This window comes from Natator depressus, chromosome 2 (assembly GCF_965152275.1).
Source record: "Natator depressus isolate rNatDep1 chromosome 2, rNatDep2.hap1, whole genome shotgun sequence".
In the NCBI taxonomy this organism is placed as follows: Eukaryota; Metazoa; Chordata; order Testudines; family Cheloniidae; genus Natator; species Natator depressus.
Genome location: NC_134235.1, coordinates 23808005 through 23827617, shown reverse-complemented (window position 1 = coordinate 23827617; position 19613 = coordinate 23808005). Strand labels below are relative to the sequence as shown.

Below are 19613 nucleotides of genomic sequence, written 5' to 3'. Positions count from 1 at the left end.
CTTCCACTGGCTTCATGGGAGTTAGATGAATTCTGTGGTGGGAAAACAGGGCCCCAATTAAGACAAATCAGGCAGGAATGTCACAAGACACTGGGGTGAAGAGCAGGACTCCAGATCCATCCATAAAACAGCTGAGGAAAGCAGAAGAATGAGGATACAGTCTCCAAGAAGACTGTCTTATTAGTCAACTGCCTGCCATAAAGAGATTACTATAAAAGCACACTCCAATTCTTTTAATTTTACACTCTTTTAAGATGAAACGACAAATGCCTTCACACAGAGATCACTAATGGGTTGTGCAAAAAGGTTAAATAAGCAAGAAGAAGAAAGGAACATCTGAAAGAAAAATCACAAAATTCCCTAGGGTTCAATTCCTGGCAGCACGGTCCAGTGGAAAGAGCCGTAGCCTGGGAGTCAGCTCTGCCACTGACATGCTGTGACTAGTGGCAAGTAATTTCACTTTTCTGTGCCTCAGTTCCAACATCTATAAAATGGGGCTAATGATATTGTCACATCACGCCCATATTCTTCACAGAAATATGCTTATGATATGAATAGGCATAACTAAGATATGTTTTATGCAAGATGGGTCATGTGAAGTATCATTGAAAATGTTATGATTTACTGAATATGATTATTTCATTTGTACACATGTATCATTTCTGTACCTGAAATTAGAAATATTGACTATGTAACAATTACAGATATGTGTGTGTACTTGGGGGAACGCCAGCCAGACATCAGGCAACCAGCCTCAATGGGGCATTTAAAGATGACAATAGAACCTTGAACATACTAATCTCCCACCTTCCTGAGAAGCTTCCTGGGATGCTGCTTTGACACTGCAAGGTCATGTGTTGATGTCACCTGGTACAGAGTATCACCTTGGACATTGCTGGTATTTTTCCACTGGAAACAAAGCATTCCCGCCTTATGAAAATCTTATTTAAGGCTGGGAAGGGAGTCAATCAAGGCTCTTCTCCATTGCCTCCCCGCCCAAGAAGGAAGACTGCTGAAAGCACCTGAAGAGACAAAGGAACTAAGCTGGGGAAAGGCAAGCGATGAGTCCAGGCTGAGACAGGGGTCTAGCCTGTGAAGAGAAATAACTGGAACTCTAAGCTGCAGAAACTCTGTAACCTGCCTAAAACAACATTTAGGGTGAGAAATTATTATTTGTAACCTGTCTCTTTAGTGAATCAAGCTAGGGTTGCATGTTTTGTTTTACTGTCTCAGTAATCCGCTTTGTTCTGTTTGCTATCCCTTATAATAATTACAAAAGGTAAATTTTAAGTTAATAAACTTATTTCTTGTTTATTCCAAAACCCAGCTTGTGCAATTCATATCTGGGGGGACAAAAAGCTGTGCATCTCTCTCTCCACATTGATGGAGGGGGCGATTTTTATGAGCTTGCGTTGTACAGATCTCTTTATACAGTGCAATATAATATTATTTGGGGGTTTAGGTGTAAAGGAGGTGTGCATGTGAGTGCCGGGTAAATCCCCTAGCTGAGTCCTCCCACAGAGAGCTAATCACAGACTCTGTGTGATTCTGCAGCTGCGTATGTCCCTACCTGCATGTGTGCTTGAAAAGGGCTTAAGAGCCTATCACAGCAGCATCAGAGTAAGGGCAACCCTGGTTGGTGGGACAGGCGGGCTCAGTGGGACCCCAGCACATCTCGTGGTACCCCAAAAGGGGAGTCCAACCCATCACAGATATTTATCCTCCTTTGTAAATACACTACAAAAACAGGGAACTGCGGCCAATGGGAGCTTCGGGGGAGGTATCCATAGGCAAGGGCAGCGCGCTCACCCCTCTGCCCCCCACCCCTAGGGGTCACAGGGACTTGGTGCCGGCCGCTTCCCAGAGCAGCATGGGGCCCGCAGTGCCACAGGGGTGGCAATCCCATGGGCCGGATTCAAACCCCTGAGTTTGCCCATCCCTGATCTAGTGCCATAGAAACGTGCAATGCTTTACAGAGACTCAGAGGGCCAGTTCATTGTCCTGCACCTGTAGCTATTTACATCAGTACAAAATGAGTGTAAAGTGGATGCAAACTGCTACAAAATCAGAACACTAGCATTTTGCATTGGTGCAAATCAGTGGTTCTCAAGCAGGGGTCTGGGGCCCTCTGGGGGGCCCTCAAGCAGGTTTCAGGGGGTCTGCCAAAATAAACCAGAGAGCAGTGTCAGCGTTAGACTCTCTGGGGCCCCGAGCAGAAAGCTGAAGCCCGAGCCTGCCTCCTGGGGCTCAAGCCAAAGCCCGAGCAACTTAACTGTGCAGGGCCCCCTCTTGTGTGGGACTGTGGGCAATTGCCCTGCTTGCTACCCCCTAACACCGGCCCTGGTTTTTAATCTACTGGATATGCAGAAAAACAGTTGTTGTGGCACAGGTGGGCTGTGGAGTTTTTCTAGCACGCTGGGTGGAGAGGGGGCTCAGAACGAAAAAGGCTGAGAACCCCTGGTGTAAATGACTACACAATTGGCAAGGCAACAGCAAACCAAGCCCACAGTCAGCAGACTCAGCACCCTGAAGATCTTATACTACACCAGTGGGTCTCAAACTTTCTTACTGGCAACCCCTTTCACACAGCAAGCTTCTGAGTGCGACCCCCCAAATAAATTAAACATACCTTTTAATATATTTAACACCATCATAAATGCCGGAGGCAAGCGGGGTTTGGGGTGGAGGTTGACAGCTCGCGACCCCCCATGTAATAACCTAGCGATGCCCTGAGGGGTCCTGACCTCCAGTTTGAAAACCCCTGCACTACACAGTCCAGAAAGGCTCCCACTGTCTTCAGTGAGCAGTGGATTGGGCTAGATGTTAGTTACAGGACTGGATTTAAGGATTAGGGGTCCAGTGGGCAAATTAATTGTTGGAAGCAGAGTGCTCAGGTTAACTGGGCTGCAGGGTGGGGGGAAGAAGAGCAGTGTGGGTCTGGAAATCAGAAACAGCAAAGGTTGAGGTTGGAGAGGCAACACAGAGGGACTCTAGTGAGCTTGGAGCAGCTAGTGTAATTGATCTTCCTTCTATTCGGCAGCATCTTGTGTGTGTGTGAAGAACAAACATTGTTTACGGTAGCTTTGCATCAGACTTCCTATATAAAGACACACACTAAAAATACAATCCACTTACTCTGTCTCATTTGTCTGTATTTTTCTTTTCCTTTGCTCCACTCTTCCTTTTGGCTGTATCTTTCCTTCCTTTTCGGCGTTTTCCCTTTAGACCATCTTTTAGAGTCACATTACTACAGTTCAGATCCCCTAACTTTCTTTCACACTTTCCATCCCCCTCTCCCTGGCTTGGATTGTCACCCTTCCTCCTTAGAGTTCAGTTGTTCTCCCCATTTCCTGTTCTTAACCCCCTCTCTCCTTCCACTGTGTTCTCTCCATGTCTTCTTCCTACATTTTTGTTCCCTTTCCCCATCTCCATACCCAATTTCTCTCTTCCCATTCCCCAACTCACTCCTCTACCCAGTGCCTCTAGCACTAGTCTTACCACTAGAGATGGTTGAAAAATGGGAACCCTCCCCCAATAGAAAACTGACTTTTCATCAAAAAGCCTATATCTTAATGTTTTGGGTCAGAAGCCAAAACCTTTTGAGGATGGGGTTTTTTTGTTGGTGGTTTGGGTTTTTTTGGACAAAAAGTCAAAATTTTCCATGGAGACCAAACACTTTTCACAAAAAGGTTTCCATTCATCAAAAACCCAGTATTAACAAGCAGGGAGAACTGGAGGTCCTGGCAAAGTCAGGGAATTATGATGTAATTGGAATAACAGAGACTTGGTGGGATAACTCGCATGACTGGAGTACTGTCATGAATGGGTATAAACTGTTCAGGAAGGACAGGCAGGGCAGAAAAGGTGGGGGAGTTGCACTGTATGTAAGGGAGCAGTATGACTGCTCAGAGCTCAAGTATGAAACTGCAGAAAAACCTGAGAGTCTCTGGATTAAGTTTAGAAGAGTGAGCAACAAGGGTGATGTCGTGGTGGGAGTCTGCTGTAGACCACCGGACCAGGGCGATGAGGTGGACGAGGCTTTCTTCCGGCAACTCACAGAAGCTACTAGATCGCACGCCCTGGTTCTCATGGGCGACTTCAATCATCCTGATATCTGCTGGGAGAGCAATACAGCAGTGCACAGACAATCCAGGAAGTTTTTGGAAACTGTAGGGGACAATTTCCTGGTGCAAGTGCTGGAGGAACCAACTAGGGGCGGAGCTCTTCTTGACCTGCTGCTCACAAACCGGGAAGAATTAGTAGGGGAAGCAAACGTGGATGGGAACCTGGGAGGCAGTGACCATGAGATGGTCGAGTTCAGGATCCTGACACAAGGAAGAAAGGAGAGCAGCAGAATACGGACCCTGGACTTCAGAAAAGCAGACTTTGACTCCCTCAGGGAACTGATGGGCAAGATCCACTGGGAGAAGAACATGAGGGGGAAAGGAGTCCAGGAGAGCTGGCTGTATTTTAAAGAATCCTTATTGAGGTTACAGGGACAAACCATCCCAATGTGAAGAAAGAAGAGTAAATATGGCAGGCGACCAGCTTGGCTTCACAGTGAAATCCTTGCTGGTCTTAAACACAAAAAAGAGGCTTACAAGAAGTGGAAGATTGGACAAATGACCAGGGATGAGTATATAAATATTGCTCGGGCATGTAAGAATGAAATCAGGAAGGCTAAATCACACCTGGAGTTGCAGCTAGCGAGGGATGTTAAGAGTAACAAGAAGGGTTTCTTCAGGTATGTTGGCAATAAGAAGAAAGCCAAGGAAAGTGTGGGCCCCTTACTGAATGAGGGAGGCAACCTAGTGACAGAGGATGTGGAAAAAGCTAATGTACTCAATGCTTGTTTTGCCTCTGTCTTCACGAACAAGGTCAGCTCCCAGACTACTGCACTGGGCAGCACAGCATGGGGAGGAGTTGGCCAGCCCTCTGTGAAGGAAGAAGTGGTTCGGGACTATTTAGAAAAACTGGACGTGCACAAGTCCATGGGGCCGGATGCGTTGCATCCGAGAGTGCTAAAGGAATTGGCGGATGTGATTGCAGAGCCATTGGCCATTATCTTTGAAAAATCATGGCGAACGGGGGAAGTCCCGGAAGACTGGAAAAAGGCTAATGTAGTGCCCATCTTTAAAAAAGGGAAGGAGGAGGATCCTGGGAACTACCGGCCAGTCAGCCTCACCTCAGTCCCTGGAAAAATCATGGAGCATGTCCTCAAGGACTCAATTCTGAAGCACTTAGTGATCAGGAACAGTCAGCATGGATTCACCAAGGGCAAGTCATGCCTGACTAATCTAATTGCCTTCTATGATGAGATTACTGGTTCTGTGGATGAAGGGAAAGCAGTGGACATGTTATTCCTCGACTTTAGCAAAGCTTTTGACACGGTCTCCCACAGTATTCTTGTCAGCAAGTTAAAGAAGTATGGGCTGGATGGATGCACTACAAGGTGGGTAGAAAGTTGGCTAGATTGTCGGGCTCAACGGGTAGTGATCAATGGCTCCATGTCTAGTTGGCAGCCGGTACCTAGCGGAGTGCCCCAAGGGTCGCTCCTGGGGCCGGTTTTGTTCAATATCTTCATTAAAGATCTGGAGGATGGTGTGGACTGCACCCTCAGCAAGTTTGCGGATGACACTAAACTGGGAGGAGTGGTAGATACGCTGGAGGGTAGGGATAGGATACAGAGGGACCTAGACAAATTGGAGGATTGGGCCAAAAGAAATCTGATGAGGTTCAGCAAGGACAAGTGCAGAGTTCTGCACTTAGGATGGAAGAATCCAATGCACCGCTACAGACTAGGGACCGAATGGCTAGGCAGCAGTTCTGCAGAGAAGGACCTAGGGGTTACAGCGGACGAGAAGCTGGATATGAGTCAACAGTGTGCCCTTGTTGCCAAGAAGGACAATGGCATTTTGGGGTGTGCAAGTAGGGGCACTGCCAGCAGATCGAGGGACGTGATCGTTCCCCTCTATTCGACATTGGTGAGGCCTCATCTGGAGTACTGTGTCCAGTTTTGGGCCCCATACTACAAGAAGGATGTGGAGAAATTGTAGAGAGTCCAGCGAAGGGCAACAAAAATGATTAGGGGTCTGGAACACATGACTTATGAGGAGAGGCTGAGGGAACTGGGATTGTTTAGTCTACGGAAGAGAAGAATGAGGGGGGATTTGATAGCTGCTTTTAACTACCTGAAAGGTGGATCCAAAGAGGATGGATCTAGACTATTCTCAGTGATAGCAGATGACAGGACAAGGAGTAATGTTCTCAAGTTGCAGTGGGGGAGATTTTGGTTGGATATTAGGAAAAACTTTTTCACTAGGAGGGTGGTGAAACACTGGAATGCGTTACCTAGGGAGGTGGTGGAATCTCCTTCCTTAGAAGTTTTTAAGGTCAGGCTTGACAAAGCCCTGGCTAGGATGATTTAGTTGGGGATTGGTCCTGCTCTGGGCAGGGGGTTGGACTAGATGGCCTCCAGAGGTCCCTTCCAACTCTGTTATTCTATGATTCTATGATTCTAACTGTAAAACAATTTTGGCAGAAAATGTTCAACATATCCTAGAACCCGCTGTCTCAGCATCACAGCCCACTGCCACAGACATTCAGCCCTGCTCACACCCAAAACCACAATTTATTCCACCCACCTCTCACGTGCGCCCACAGATACACTTGCAGTTTTGTCCTTTTCTCCCTCTCAAATGAGAGGGAATTATGGGAGAATATGGCTCTCTTTCCCTTCAAGATGAGGAAGGAGTAAGGGGAGGTAGAATTGCATGGGTTTATAATAATACTAATTTGCCTCAAGTCACGTTAGATTCCATTAAACGTACAACCAGCACAGCACCCTTTGGCAGTGTGTGTGAGCTGTATTCCTCAAATCAGGATCATTTCTCTTTCTCAAGGTCCTACTTCACACAAAATGTTAAACCATTACAAAGAAAATACTGTGGATAATAAATAACAGCATTACAGTATGATGATTAAATAATACTGGAGGTTAGAGCTGCGGGCAAGCTGGTGCCGTTATTTTAATATGACCTTGCGTCACTTTCATTCAGGACCCAACAGTGCACATTTTGGAAACTTCTTTCCTTTACAGAGAGGAGTGCATCACTTGCTGTGTCTGATAGCTTAGGAGAGTGTCCTCACTTCACAGCTGGCCTCTCCCTTGGATCTGCAATGGCCTCTCTCACCCTACATCTTCTCCTAACGCCCCCTCTAACTTTTCTGGGGCTTGGCCCTCCACCAAGCCACATAAAAGCATAAACCCCTTCTGTGGTAGTCCAAATAAGAGTCCAAGCAAATTTTCAAACTAACAGCCCTCCTGTCCCTTAGGCTTCACTGTAGCTTCCTTGTCAGCTCTACCTCAGGGCTTCCTCTGCAGGAGCCTAGCCCACTCCTGTAGAGTGCTCTCTCTTTTGGTTATGTCTAGTAAATCCTATCCCAAGGGTTCTCTCTACCAGAGAGACCCATCTCCTCTATTATCTCTCCCCAGCTGAGCTTCTCAATCTACTTACAAGGCCTATCTCCACCTCCTCTGGCTAGGAGACAATAATAATTGGAGTTCATCCCCCTGCCTTGCAGGTAGTGGGGTTAAGCCCCATCATAAACAGATTATGCCTTTCCATTGTGCTTGGTGGTCTCCAAATCCCCAGAGAATTGTTTCTCAAAGCACAGGTTGAACAGGCCTAACACGGTGAGTTTAATATAGCAAGACATTTCAGAATTAAGGCTAAAACTGCAGTCTGACCTATCTACATTTGTGTGCAAGTACCATAAAGCCTCCTAATAGTGGGTTATCTTACATAACACATTGTACATGTTAGCCTAGCACAACTGGGTGATTTATGGATGATGGGATGGCAGACTGGTGTTTCAACTGTAATTTTGTCAATTTCACTCTCTTATAGATTTAAATTAGACCCTTTTAAGTTGTTTTATTTTAATGTAGGGTGGGTTGGGTATATCCCCCTCCTAGTTTGTTATCTGGTTAGATAAATATTAAGCCCAATCCACCAGAAAAACAGTAACCAAGATTCCAAATGTAAATCAGGAGTTTGACTCTAATAGGTTTGGTAACTTCTTCAAAGGACTTCTCAATATTCAAATAGCAAAACATGTCTGTGCCAATAATCTTACTTATATTATAATTAAAGTTCTTGAGGCCTTTCATTCCAGGATATCCAAGTGTTTTAACAACCATTAGTTAAGGCTCACAACAGCCCTTTGAGGTAGTTAAGGTATCCCCAGAGACGACTTGGCCAAGGTCAGATACCAGCTTTGTGACAGAACCTGGAACAAGACCCAGGTCTCCTGATTTCCAGGCTTCTACATTCATTCTTAGACCATACTAATAACATAAAAACACTATCTCACATACACAAGTCACAAGCTAACAGCAACAAAAGTATGAAGAGAAGGTGAATAAAGCAGACGGTTAATATTTACTATTTGAATTACCACAGCACCAAGGAGCCCTGGGAATGGACCAGGACACCTTTGTGCTAGGTGTTGCACAAACACAGAACAAAAATACGGTCCCTGCCCTAAAGAGCTTTCAATCTAAATATAAGACAAGAGACCACAGGTGGGGAGTACATGGAAACAATGAGGCCGGGTCTATCTTAATAATTAGATCAACCTAGCTACGTTGTTCAGGGCTGTGAAAAGTTTTGTGCGCTGAGCTCTGTTATTAAGCTGATCAAACCCTCGGTGTAGATGGAGCTAGGTCTATGGAAGAACTGTCCTACGTACTGCCTCTTAGAGAGATGGATTGACTACATAGTTGGAAAAACCCCTTCTACACTGTAGTGCCATGGCTGTAGTGTTGACATGCCCTGAGACAATACTAGTCCACATGACAGGCAGAGGTCTCAAGTTGTTTGTGTGCATCATGGCAAAGGAGATATTTGGGGAGGGGTTTGAAAGAGGATAATGAAGTAGCTTTTCAGATATTCATAGGAAACTCCTTGTAAGCATGATGGGAGTAAGCAAGAAGGTGCTTGTTTGAAAATTTAACAAGTGGACAGTGGAAGCCAGTACTGGAGGTAGGAGTCAGCAGCTTGATAGCAACTGACAGTTGATAGGTAGAGTGGAGATAGGCTATGAAGAACCTTGAGAGAGAAAACAACTAACTTATGTTTGATGTGATAGAGAAGGGGGAGGTACTGGAGAGGTTCAGTGAGAAACGTGACATATTCAAAGTGATGGGCTAGGAAAATAATATTTGCAGCAGCATTCTGAACAGACATGATCAGGGCAAGACTGCACTTGTGACAGGCAAAAAAAGAGATGTTGCTATAATCAATATATGAGATGAGGAGAGCCTGGATAAAAGTTTTAGCTATGTGGATGGATAGGGAAGGCCATTATCTCAGAGATATTATCCAGAAAGAATTGGCAAGATTTAGACATAACTTGGATGTTTCTCAAGGAGCTGGCAGTTTCTCAAGGAGAAAATATTAACAGCACAATAGCAAACTTTTCCGATGCAAAGGGGGAACAGTAAGAGGCCAGGTTTCAGAGTAGCAGCCGTGTTAGTCTGTATTCGCAAAAAGAAAAGGAGTACTTGTGGCACCTTAGAGACTAACAAATTTATTTGAGCATAAGCTTTCGTGAGCTACAGCTCACTTCATCGGATGCATTCAGTGGAAAATGAGTAAGAGGCCAGTATGGCTCCATTGGGAGCTCTTTAATGAGCTGAAAATGAAAAAGGAATCCTACAAAAAGTGAAAGAATGGTGTTGGGGGCGATATAGGTGGTTGTTGTCTGCCCCCAGCAGTACTTCCTACTGGTGGTACTCTGGGCTGTGTCACCCAGCAGAGGAGTGGGAGTGCGGCCCAGCAGTGGGAGTCCCGGCCCCTCCCTGCTCCACCAGGGTCCAGCCCAGGGCCCAGCCCAGGGCCCAATGAAACAATTATTTGAAATGTTCAGCCTCGGGGCCACTTCCTACCCTGGCTTCTGTTCCTTTGTTGGAAATTCTGGTTCACCTTTCAGTCCTTTGCAGTCGTGTCTCGACGTCATCAACCTCAATGATTTAAAGAGCGGGGGCTGGTTGGCAGCAAGGCCTGGTCCTCGCCACAGGGGGCCTCTGTGGCTTTTCAGCAGGAGCCTGCAACACACAACTGCCCCGTCCACCCTGACTGAGCTAAGCTGCTCCCTTCTGAGCTCAGCCTTCACTGTGAGCATACCTAGCAGGGGCGGTGAAGTGGGGTTTTCTGGGCTCAGAGTTGCTCCTCAACCCTTTCCTCACCACTGTGGAACTTGTACTCCCCATCACACATGGACAAATTGCTGAGGAGGAGAACAAAAGACCAGCACAAACATGTAGGAACAAAATCAGAAAAAGCAAGGCACAAAATAAGTTACACGTAAGAAGGGACACAAAAGGTTTTATGAAGAGGTTCTTTAACTACATTACAAGCAAGAGAAAGATGAAGGAAAGTGTAGGGCCTCTATTTAGCGGGAAAGAAGAGCTAATAACTGATGATATCAAGAAAGCTGAGGTGTTTAATTTCTATTTTGCTTCAAACTTTGCTAAAAAGGTTACTGGTGATCAGATACACAACACAATTAATATTAACAACAAAAAGGAAGGAACACAAGCCAAAATAGGGAAAGAATAGGTTAAAGAATATTTAGATCATTTAGACATATTTAAGTCAGTGGAGCCTAATGAAATTCATCTTATGGTACTTAAGGAACTACATGGAGCAATCTTGGAACTGTTAGCAATTATCTTTGAGAACTCCTGGAGGATGGGAAAGGACCCAGAAAACTGAAAAAGGGCAAACATAGTACCTATCTTTAAAAAGGGAACAAAGAGGACCCAGGGAATTATAGAGCAGTGAGCCTAACTTCAATACTTGGAAAGATTCGGGAACAAATTATTAAACAATCAATTTGTAAGCACCTGAAGGATAATAGGGTTATAAGAAATAGCCAGCATGAATTTGTCAAGAACAAATCACGCCAACCCAACTGAATTTCCTTCTTTGACAAGGTTATTGTCCTAATGGACAGGGGGAAGCAGAAGACGTGATATATCTTGATTTTAGTAAAGCTTTTGACACAGACCTATATGACAGTCTGATAAGCAAACTGGGGAAATGTGGACTAAATTAAATTACTATAAAGGTGGGTGCACAACTGGATGGAAGACCGCACTCAAAGAGTAGTTATCAGTGGTTCACTGTCACACTGAGAGGATATATCTAGTGGGGTCCCATGGGGTCAGTCCTGGGTCCAAAACTATTCAATATTTTCATTAATGACTTGGATAACGGAGTGGAGAATATGCTTATAAAATCTGCTGATGACACTAAGCTGGGAAGGGTTGTAAGCACTTTGGAGGAGAGGATCAGACTTCAAAACAACCTTGACAGATTGGAGAATTGGTCTTCATTCAACAAGATGAAATTCAATAAACGTAAATGCAAAGTACTACTCTTAGCAAGGAGAAATCAAATGCAGAACTACAAAATCAAATGCAGAACTACAATATGGGGAGTAACTAGCTAGGTGGTAGTACTCGTGAAAAGGATGTGGGATTATAGTGAATCACAATTTGAGTATGAGTCAACAACGTGATGCAGTTTCAAAAAAGGCTAATATCGTTCTGGGGTTTATTAACAGGAGTGTCACTTGTAAGACATAGGAGGTAACTGTCCCACTGTACTTGGCAGTGGTGAGACCTCAGCGTGGGTACTGGGTCCCATTCTGGGTGCCAAATTTTTTAAAACATGTGGGCGAACTGGAAAGAGTCCAGAGGAGAGCAACAAAAATGATAAAAGGTTTAGAAAAGCTGACCTATGAGGAAAGATTTAAAAAATTGGGTGTGTTTAGTCTTGAGGAAAGAAGTATGACTGGAGACCAGATAACAGTCTTCAAATATGGTAAGGGCTGTTATAAAGAGGACGGTGATCAATTGTTCTCCATGTCCACTGAAGGTAGAACAAGTAGTAATGGGCTTCACCTGAAGCAAGAGAGATTTAAGTTGGATATTAGGAAAAAAATTTCTAGCTATAAGGGAGTTAAGATCTGGAATAGATTTCCAAGGGAGATTGTGGAATCCCTGTCATTGGAAGTTTTTAAAAACGGGTTAGACAAACACCTGTCAGAGATGATCTGGGAGGTTTACTTGGCCCTGCTCAGCAAAGGGAGCTGGATTTGATGACTTCTTGAGGTTCCTTCCAGCCCTACATTTTTATGACTATGTATCAGGACTTTAAAGAGAGGCCCAAATTGAAGATGATGCCCAGATTATGGGCCTGAATGAAAGGCAGAAAGGTGGCACTGTCCACAGTGACTGAGAAAGTAGGCAGGGGGGAAGGGTTTGGTGGGCAGGGAGAAGTTTAAGAGCTCTGTTTTAACCATGTTGAGCTGATGGCTAGACATCTACAAGTTGTGTCAGAGAGAGAGAGGCTATTTTAAATTGAGCAGGAGTAGTCTGGAGTAGAGAGGTTGATCTGTGAGTCATCAGCACATAAAAGGTAGTTGAATTTGTGGTTGCAGATGAGATTACTCAGAGATATGGTTTAGAGCAGGGGTCTCAAACTCATATGACCATGAGGGCCACATGAGGACTAGTACATTGGCCCAAGGGCCGCACCACTGACCACCCCCACCTGCTTCCCCAGCCCCGCCCCCACTCCACCCCTTCTGTGAGGCCCCGCCCCTGCCCTGCCTCTTCCCACCCCTTCCCTGCTCCCATTCCAACCCCTTCCCTGAAAGGGACACTCACCCATGTCACCCCTGCCCCCCGAATTTGAAAGAACAAGACATCCACCCACCTTCACACCAACACAAGAAGCAGGAATGAAACATGAACCGGCCTTTCCCCTGTTCTAAAGACTAGCTGCATGGATATGGCCCTGCAAAGCTTCAGGGGCCAAGAAAGCCACGTTTGAATCCCTCAACAAAAATCTTAAATTCTCATAAGCTAGAGCAACTAGTGAAACTGAGAATCCAGGACAGATGTTAGGTGCCAAGCTACGTGCTCTCCTCTCTTGTGGGTTTTATTAAAGGTACAGAACTCCCACTGTGAAAACACATATTTATAAAATGACTAGACAACACTTACAATGAAAGCTGACCTAATAAAACAGTTCATTGTTTTCTAAAACAGGTTTATTCAATATCATGTTACTGTGCCCTGCCCTCTGGTAAAACATGATCATATTTTTATTCTGTCCTCATCCCTACACTGTTTATTTATTTCACTCACCCATTCTGCCTGGTCATTACGACTGTGAGCTCTCTGGGGCATGGGCTATGGAATTTACCAGAGAATAAACTTTCTAAAGCAATTTTTAAACTTACCGACAGAATTCTACATTAGGGTTCTAATTCTCTATACAATCACTAAGATGGTTTAAAAATTCTAGAACAAAAATTTTATTCTATATTATATTCAATGGGTATTTTCAGTAATTTCTATAGGACCCTACTGGCTTTACTATTATCTGCCTAAATACTGCCACTCTGTGCAGGTTGCCTAGCTAGCTATATGTCACTCAGGTGCTTGGCTGGATGGTTTTTGCTCACATGCACAGGGTTTAACTGATCGCCATATGTGGGGTTGGGAAGAACTTTTCCCCAGGATCAGATTGGCAGTGACCATGGGGGTTTTCCACCTTCCTCTGCAGCATGTAGCATGGGTCACTTGTCAGGATCACCTGTGTATATCTCACTTAATCAATTCCCTGCCATTGCAGGGGCCCCGGCATTGGTGCGCCTCGGTCCCTGCTATTCTCTACTGTGTCACATAATAGTAATTCTTTGGTCTAATTTTGGTTGCTGGGGGCTGGGGGCATGTGCTGGAAGATGATGGTGGCCTGTGATATAAAGGCAATGCTCTGGTAGCCCCATCTAGGCTTAAACTCTATGATTCTATGTCATTGTGAAATTGTCCTTAACTCCCTTTCCCATCAAAGGGCCCAGTGTTACAAATACTATGCTCATGAGTAACTTTATCCTTGAGAGCCGACCCACTGAGTTTACTCTTTAGGATCACACTGCTTAGTCCAGCTGAACTGCTGCCAATGGGTAAAGTTACTCATGTGCACCAGTGTTTGAAGGATTAGGTCGAACACGTTTTGTTTAGTTGGATAAATGGCAAGTGGGGGGTTTGAGTCAATGCAAAATGGCAGAAACCTGAATTGATTCAGCTTGGCCTCATCAGTCATTTTATCCAGCAGGTGTCATGTCTTTTGCATACTGACCCCATAAATGTTTTTGCATCAGGCGCAAAAGAAGCTTTAAAAGCAGAAGGAAAACAAATCTCATCTAAGGGAACTCATCAGAAATTAACGAGAAGGTTTGTTGTGCTACAGAAACATTTACTGCTTAGCGATATTAATAACTTTTCCCAGTCTTGAGTTACTGGATTGGGAGGGGGAACTTTTCCCTTTGAGACCTGACATTAATCTCTAGTACTGCTATTGTATATGACACTTGTCAATAAAAGTGAAGGCAAACAATAGAGTGCAGTAGTAATTACCTCAACCTAGTTTATTCCACCCTAAAATATAACAACACAGGCACCTGTGTCTGGACCAGCATGAGTTAGATAAATAGTGCTAAAATGCTCTTTATGTTTCTTCCTTTCACCATGTTTGTGTTTATTAAAAATACTGTCCTACTCCCTCAGACCTAGGATTGATTTGTATTGCATAGGACATTTTTTTCCTTGTGCTGATGTCTTTCAAGTAGCAATGAAAATCATACACCATCCTGCTAACACTAAACTAATGTACAGAAATATGAGGAGAGAGAGGGATAGGCCTGGGTAACAATGCCCTGGGTCTGGTCTTTTGCAGGGGCTGAACCCAAGACCTGTGGATCTAAAAGCACGCAGTTTTACTGCTGAGCTAACAGGAACAGGTTTAAAGGCAGTCACAGACTCATGAACTTCTTTACATGGTCCAGTCTCTAGAAGGAGAACAAGACCCTGTACAGGCCCAAATTAGGAAACCAGACCTTGAATCTCCTCCGTGTCTGGGGAAATCTGGTTCTAGAAATCAACTTCTTGACTCAGGCCCATCTCCAATTTTTTTAAAAAAAGGTATTTCCTTCTCAGTCTCTTTCAACACAGGGGAACAACTGTGCTAAGTAAAACCAATTCAGGAGAAATCATGCTATAATCTAGCCCCTCTAGCTAATCTACAAAATGGTTCTGCTGCACAGCTGTGACTATGTTGTATGCAGACCTCTTCACAACCATGTTTGGGCTTAGCCATATTTGAAAGTGATTTCAAATACAGTTTCAAGTCCTAGTATGGATAGAGCCTTAGTGCAGGCTTTGGCAGCCAGCTGATTCTGCTATTATAAACATTACAGTAAAGTTACATCATCAGTTATAGAATCCATGTGTGCTAGGGAACAGTGTTATAAAACCTTAGTGCACTGAACATGCCGTAACATAGTGCGGTCTTGCCTGTGTTTAAGAATGTTTTGGAATCAAGCGACTGTCCTGATCTAAGTTACAAAGGGTACATCTTCTAACCTGCATGATGATGTCATTCCACTACGGAAAACTTCCGTTCTGATATTCAGATATCTAAAAAAAGAAATTATGCTTATGTGACCCATAATATTCTGCAATTTCACTGCTCTTGTAGAGTGGCAGAGAGACCGTTTGGTTGTATGGAAAAATCCAGCACAGGGTAGTGTGAAATTTTGCATGCTGGCCCACAGTAAAAATCAGAAGTCACTCTTTCCACAGGAAACAAAAGCAACCAGAACAAAAAGCCATGCTAATGAGTGACATGGCTCTCCCACGCATTATTTCTTAGTAACACCAAGAACTGCACACGTCGCTACTATATTTTGTCATGCATAAAACTTGCATACTATTTACAAAGTATCGTGTACAACATGACGTTGGTCCCGCTAAATGTTTTTTAAGCAAATTTTAGGGTCAGGGTTGTGATAGAGGCCCAGAATTGCAACATAGCGAAAGAAGATTAGGCCTCACCTGGAGTATTGTGTCAAGTTCTGGGTGACATATTTCAGGAAAGATGTGGACAAATTGGAGAAAGTCCAGAGAAGAGCAACAAAAAATGGATAAAGGTCTAGAAATATGACCTATGAAGGAAGATTGAAAAATCTGGGTTTGTTTAGTTTGGAAAAGAGAAGACTGAGAGGGGACAGGATAACAGTTTTCAAGTACATAAAAGGTTGTTACAAGGAGGAGGGAGAAAAATTGTTCTACTTAACCTCCGAAGATTGGACAAGAAGCAATGGGCTTAAATTGCAACAAGGGAGGTTTAGGTTGGACATTAGGAAAAACGTCCTAACTGTCAGTGTGGTTAAGCACTGGAATAAATTGCCTAGGGAGGCTGTGGAATCTTCATCACTGGAGATTTTTAAGAGCAGATTAGACAAACACCTATCAGGAATGGTCTAGATAATATAGTCCTGCCATGAGTGCAGGGAACGGACTAGATAACCTCTCAAGGTCCCTTCCAGTCCTATGATTCTAAGAAGAAGGAGAAAACTCAAAGCATCTAAAACTAACATACAACAAATATTGTTATTCTCATAGTGGCCCATACAATGGGAATGGAGCGGTTTTTTTGTTGTTGTTTTTTTTCCCCCATCAGGTAGCCTGTGATTGGGAGAACTGCAGGCTGGAAAGCTAGTGATGCAGCTGCCAATCTCTTATTTAAAAAAGAACAACAACAAAAAACAGCATTCTAGAGTGATGGTCCAAATCACTACACACTGTAGCAATGACAGCTTGCAATAGTGCTTTGGGTTGTTACTGCAGAAAACTGGACTACTCTTTTATAAGGGTTGACTACCACTAACCTTGCCAATAGCCCTTTGATGAGTTGGGGACCAGGAAAGGAAGCAAACCATAACAGCAATATGCACAAAAAAGGAAGAAAGAAAAAAAACCCTAAAAGAACGACGGAACTAGAAGTGGACAGGAGAGGTAGAGAAAATGAAAAGAAAATAGCCAAAATATTGGAAGGGAGCATGCATCCTTCAAACCATCATGAGGGATGGGAGTGTCTCCAGCAAAAACCAAAAGCATGGGGAATCACTGCCTTCCACAAACCCCACCTCCTCATTCCACATGAAAAGCTAACTCTGAAAATGTAACTTTCAGTCCCTCCGATGCATAAGTGCTGAGAATCAAAAGAGTTCCCAGCAGCTTCTTTAAAAGCTTGTGTGCTAGAAAAGAACAAAAAGCCCATTGTTTGGATGGAAGAATCAGTCTCTATTTCCACCCCCTCACTGACTCTGTTGGTTCTTTTTGTTAGCAGCTGTTAAAATAGACGATAACAGAGCATGCTGGTGTGATGCAACTGTTCCACATATTATAAATAAAGGCCAGTAAGCTCATCTTATTTTTAGCATCGTGAAAAAATTTAAAAAGCCACAGAAAATCCCCATTTATTTTCTCAAATGTAACCTCTCTCACTCTCCCCTTCAATAGTCAGAGTTGCATTTAATGGACAAGACAATTAGGCCACTCAAAAAAAAAAAAAAAAAAAAAAAAGCAACTTTGTTCCTTCTTGTCTGATCTTATTTATCTGATGCTGCTATTAGTGAGTGGGGATTGAAGAAAATAATACAACTGTGCGAATAGCAAAGTGTTAATTTGTGTATTTCTTATGAAAAATATTTGATTGTGCTACCAGAGCCTTTTTCCAGTACATTCCCCAAGGCTGATGAATGTGTATTTACCACAGCAATCTCATAGGTGTTATAAAATGCTTTGTTGTGAAGTGTTTGCAAAACACTTTGAGATTCTCACATGGAAGGAGCTTTGTAAAAGCCAAGGGCCAGATTATTATCTCAGTTCAATAGAGTTATAATCCAGAAGTATTCAGAGTAACAGCCGTGTTAGTCTGTATCTGCAAAAAGAAAAGGAGGACTTGTAGCACTTTAGAGACTAATGTAACAAAGAATCTGATTCTCAGTGTTATCAGCCACAATACTCAAGCTGTATAGTTAACAGCTCTAAGATGAATAATAGAATAGTATGTCTGAATGCATAAAATTAGGCCAAGACCAAGCCATAGCTTACCTGTTTTCAGGATCTGACACCGACATGTTGCGTGTCACATAGCACATTTTGAGTGGAATTGTTTTTCTGTCTCTGTGGATGGTGAGAGAAAGCTGCGACAGTGGGTCAGAGGACACACCACCCAACCGTGGAGATTCAGGTGGAGGTGTTTCCCACCCAATTTCTGAAACTGGAGAACCTTTCTTCACATACGGGGTTGCTTCTCGCATGTACTTCACTATAAAAAACAAACAAACAAACAAACACTCAATAGATGCTTAGCTCCAATGTGAATTCTAACAATTATGATTATTTATTGTTTCTATTGGGCCAGCGTCATTGCGCTAGATGCTTTACAACCCCATAGGAAAATATGGATCCCACCCTGAATAATTTACAATCTACTTCAAAATGACACAATAAGTTGGTCTGGGGCTGGGAGAAGGAGAGCAGAGGTAACAGCGAGAAGACTAGGTAGATTCACAGAAGGGACCATTATGATCATATAATCAGATCTGCATAACACCAATCATAGAACCTCACCCCATAATTTCCATATCAAGCCCATAACTTTTTTTGCACTACAGCATCTCTTTTTAAAAAATAATCCAGCCTTGATTTAAAGGCATCCAGTCTGTCTTGACTTAACGACTTCAATCCCCTACACCCCTAGGTAAACTGTTGCAATGGTTAACTACCCTCACTATTGAAAATTTGCACCTTATTTCTGGTATGAATGTGCAGTGTGGTTGTAGCCATGTCAGTCCCAGGATTTTAGAGAGACAAGGTGGGTGAAGTAGACCCAAAGAGGAGCTCTGTGTAAACTTGAAAGCTTGTGTCTCTCACCAACAGCAGTCCATTCAATAAAAGACACTACCTCACCCACCTAGTCTGAATTTGTCTAGTTTCAGTTTCCAACCACGAGATCTCATCACACCCTTTTTCACATTAGATAAGAGAGCTGTCTACCAGGCCTCTCTTCCCAGTGTAGGTACCTGTAGACCATGATCAAGTCACCTTTTCACCTTTGTGATGATTTGGACAGATGTCTGTATAACCTATGAATTCTGGATGATACAGTGCTATGAAATAGCATGAAATTCCTGTCTTTTTGAATGTGAAACTCCACCCTGGTTGGCATGGGCTGTATCACATCCTCCTAGGACAGACAATGGGGTGGCACTCAGAATTCAGTTGCAAACACCTTGGAACAATGAGTGAGCGACAGCCTAGGAAAATCAGACCTGTGGCTATGTCTACACTATCATTTATGTTGATATAACTTAGGTCAGTCAGGGTTGTGAATAAGCCACCTCCCTGAGCAACGTAAGTTATATTGACCTAAGCACCGGTGTGGACAGTGCTACGTCGGCCGGAGAACAATGCAGCTGCGCCACTGTAAGCTCTCTAGTGTAGCCATAGCCATGGTTTACACTACAAATTATTTTATGAATAATGAACGACGTAAGTTACACCGACCTAAGCGCTGGTGTAAATAGCGCTCTCTCTCCTGCTGACACAGCTACTGCCTCTCACGGAGGCAGGAGTTATTAAGCCAACGGGAGAACTCTCTCTCATCGGCTTTGAGCGTCTT

General features: G+C 43.8%; 1 protein-coding gene across 1 annotated transcript in view; it reads right to left on the bottom strand.

Moving 5' to 3' along the window:
- SNTB1 (syntrophin beta 1) overlaps positions 1-19613 on the bottom strand; it is a 181080-nt gene that overhangs the window by 88070 nt on the left and 73397 nt on the right. The window contains exon 2 of the mRNA XM_074943902.1: positions 18041-18257. Within this exon, the coding sequence (XP_074800003.1) occupies positions 18041-18257 (217 nt within the window). The remainder of the gene's footprint in view (positions 1-18040; positions 18258-19613) is intronic.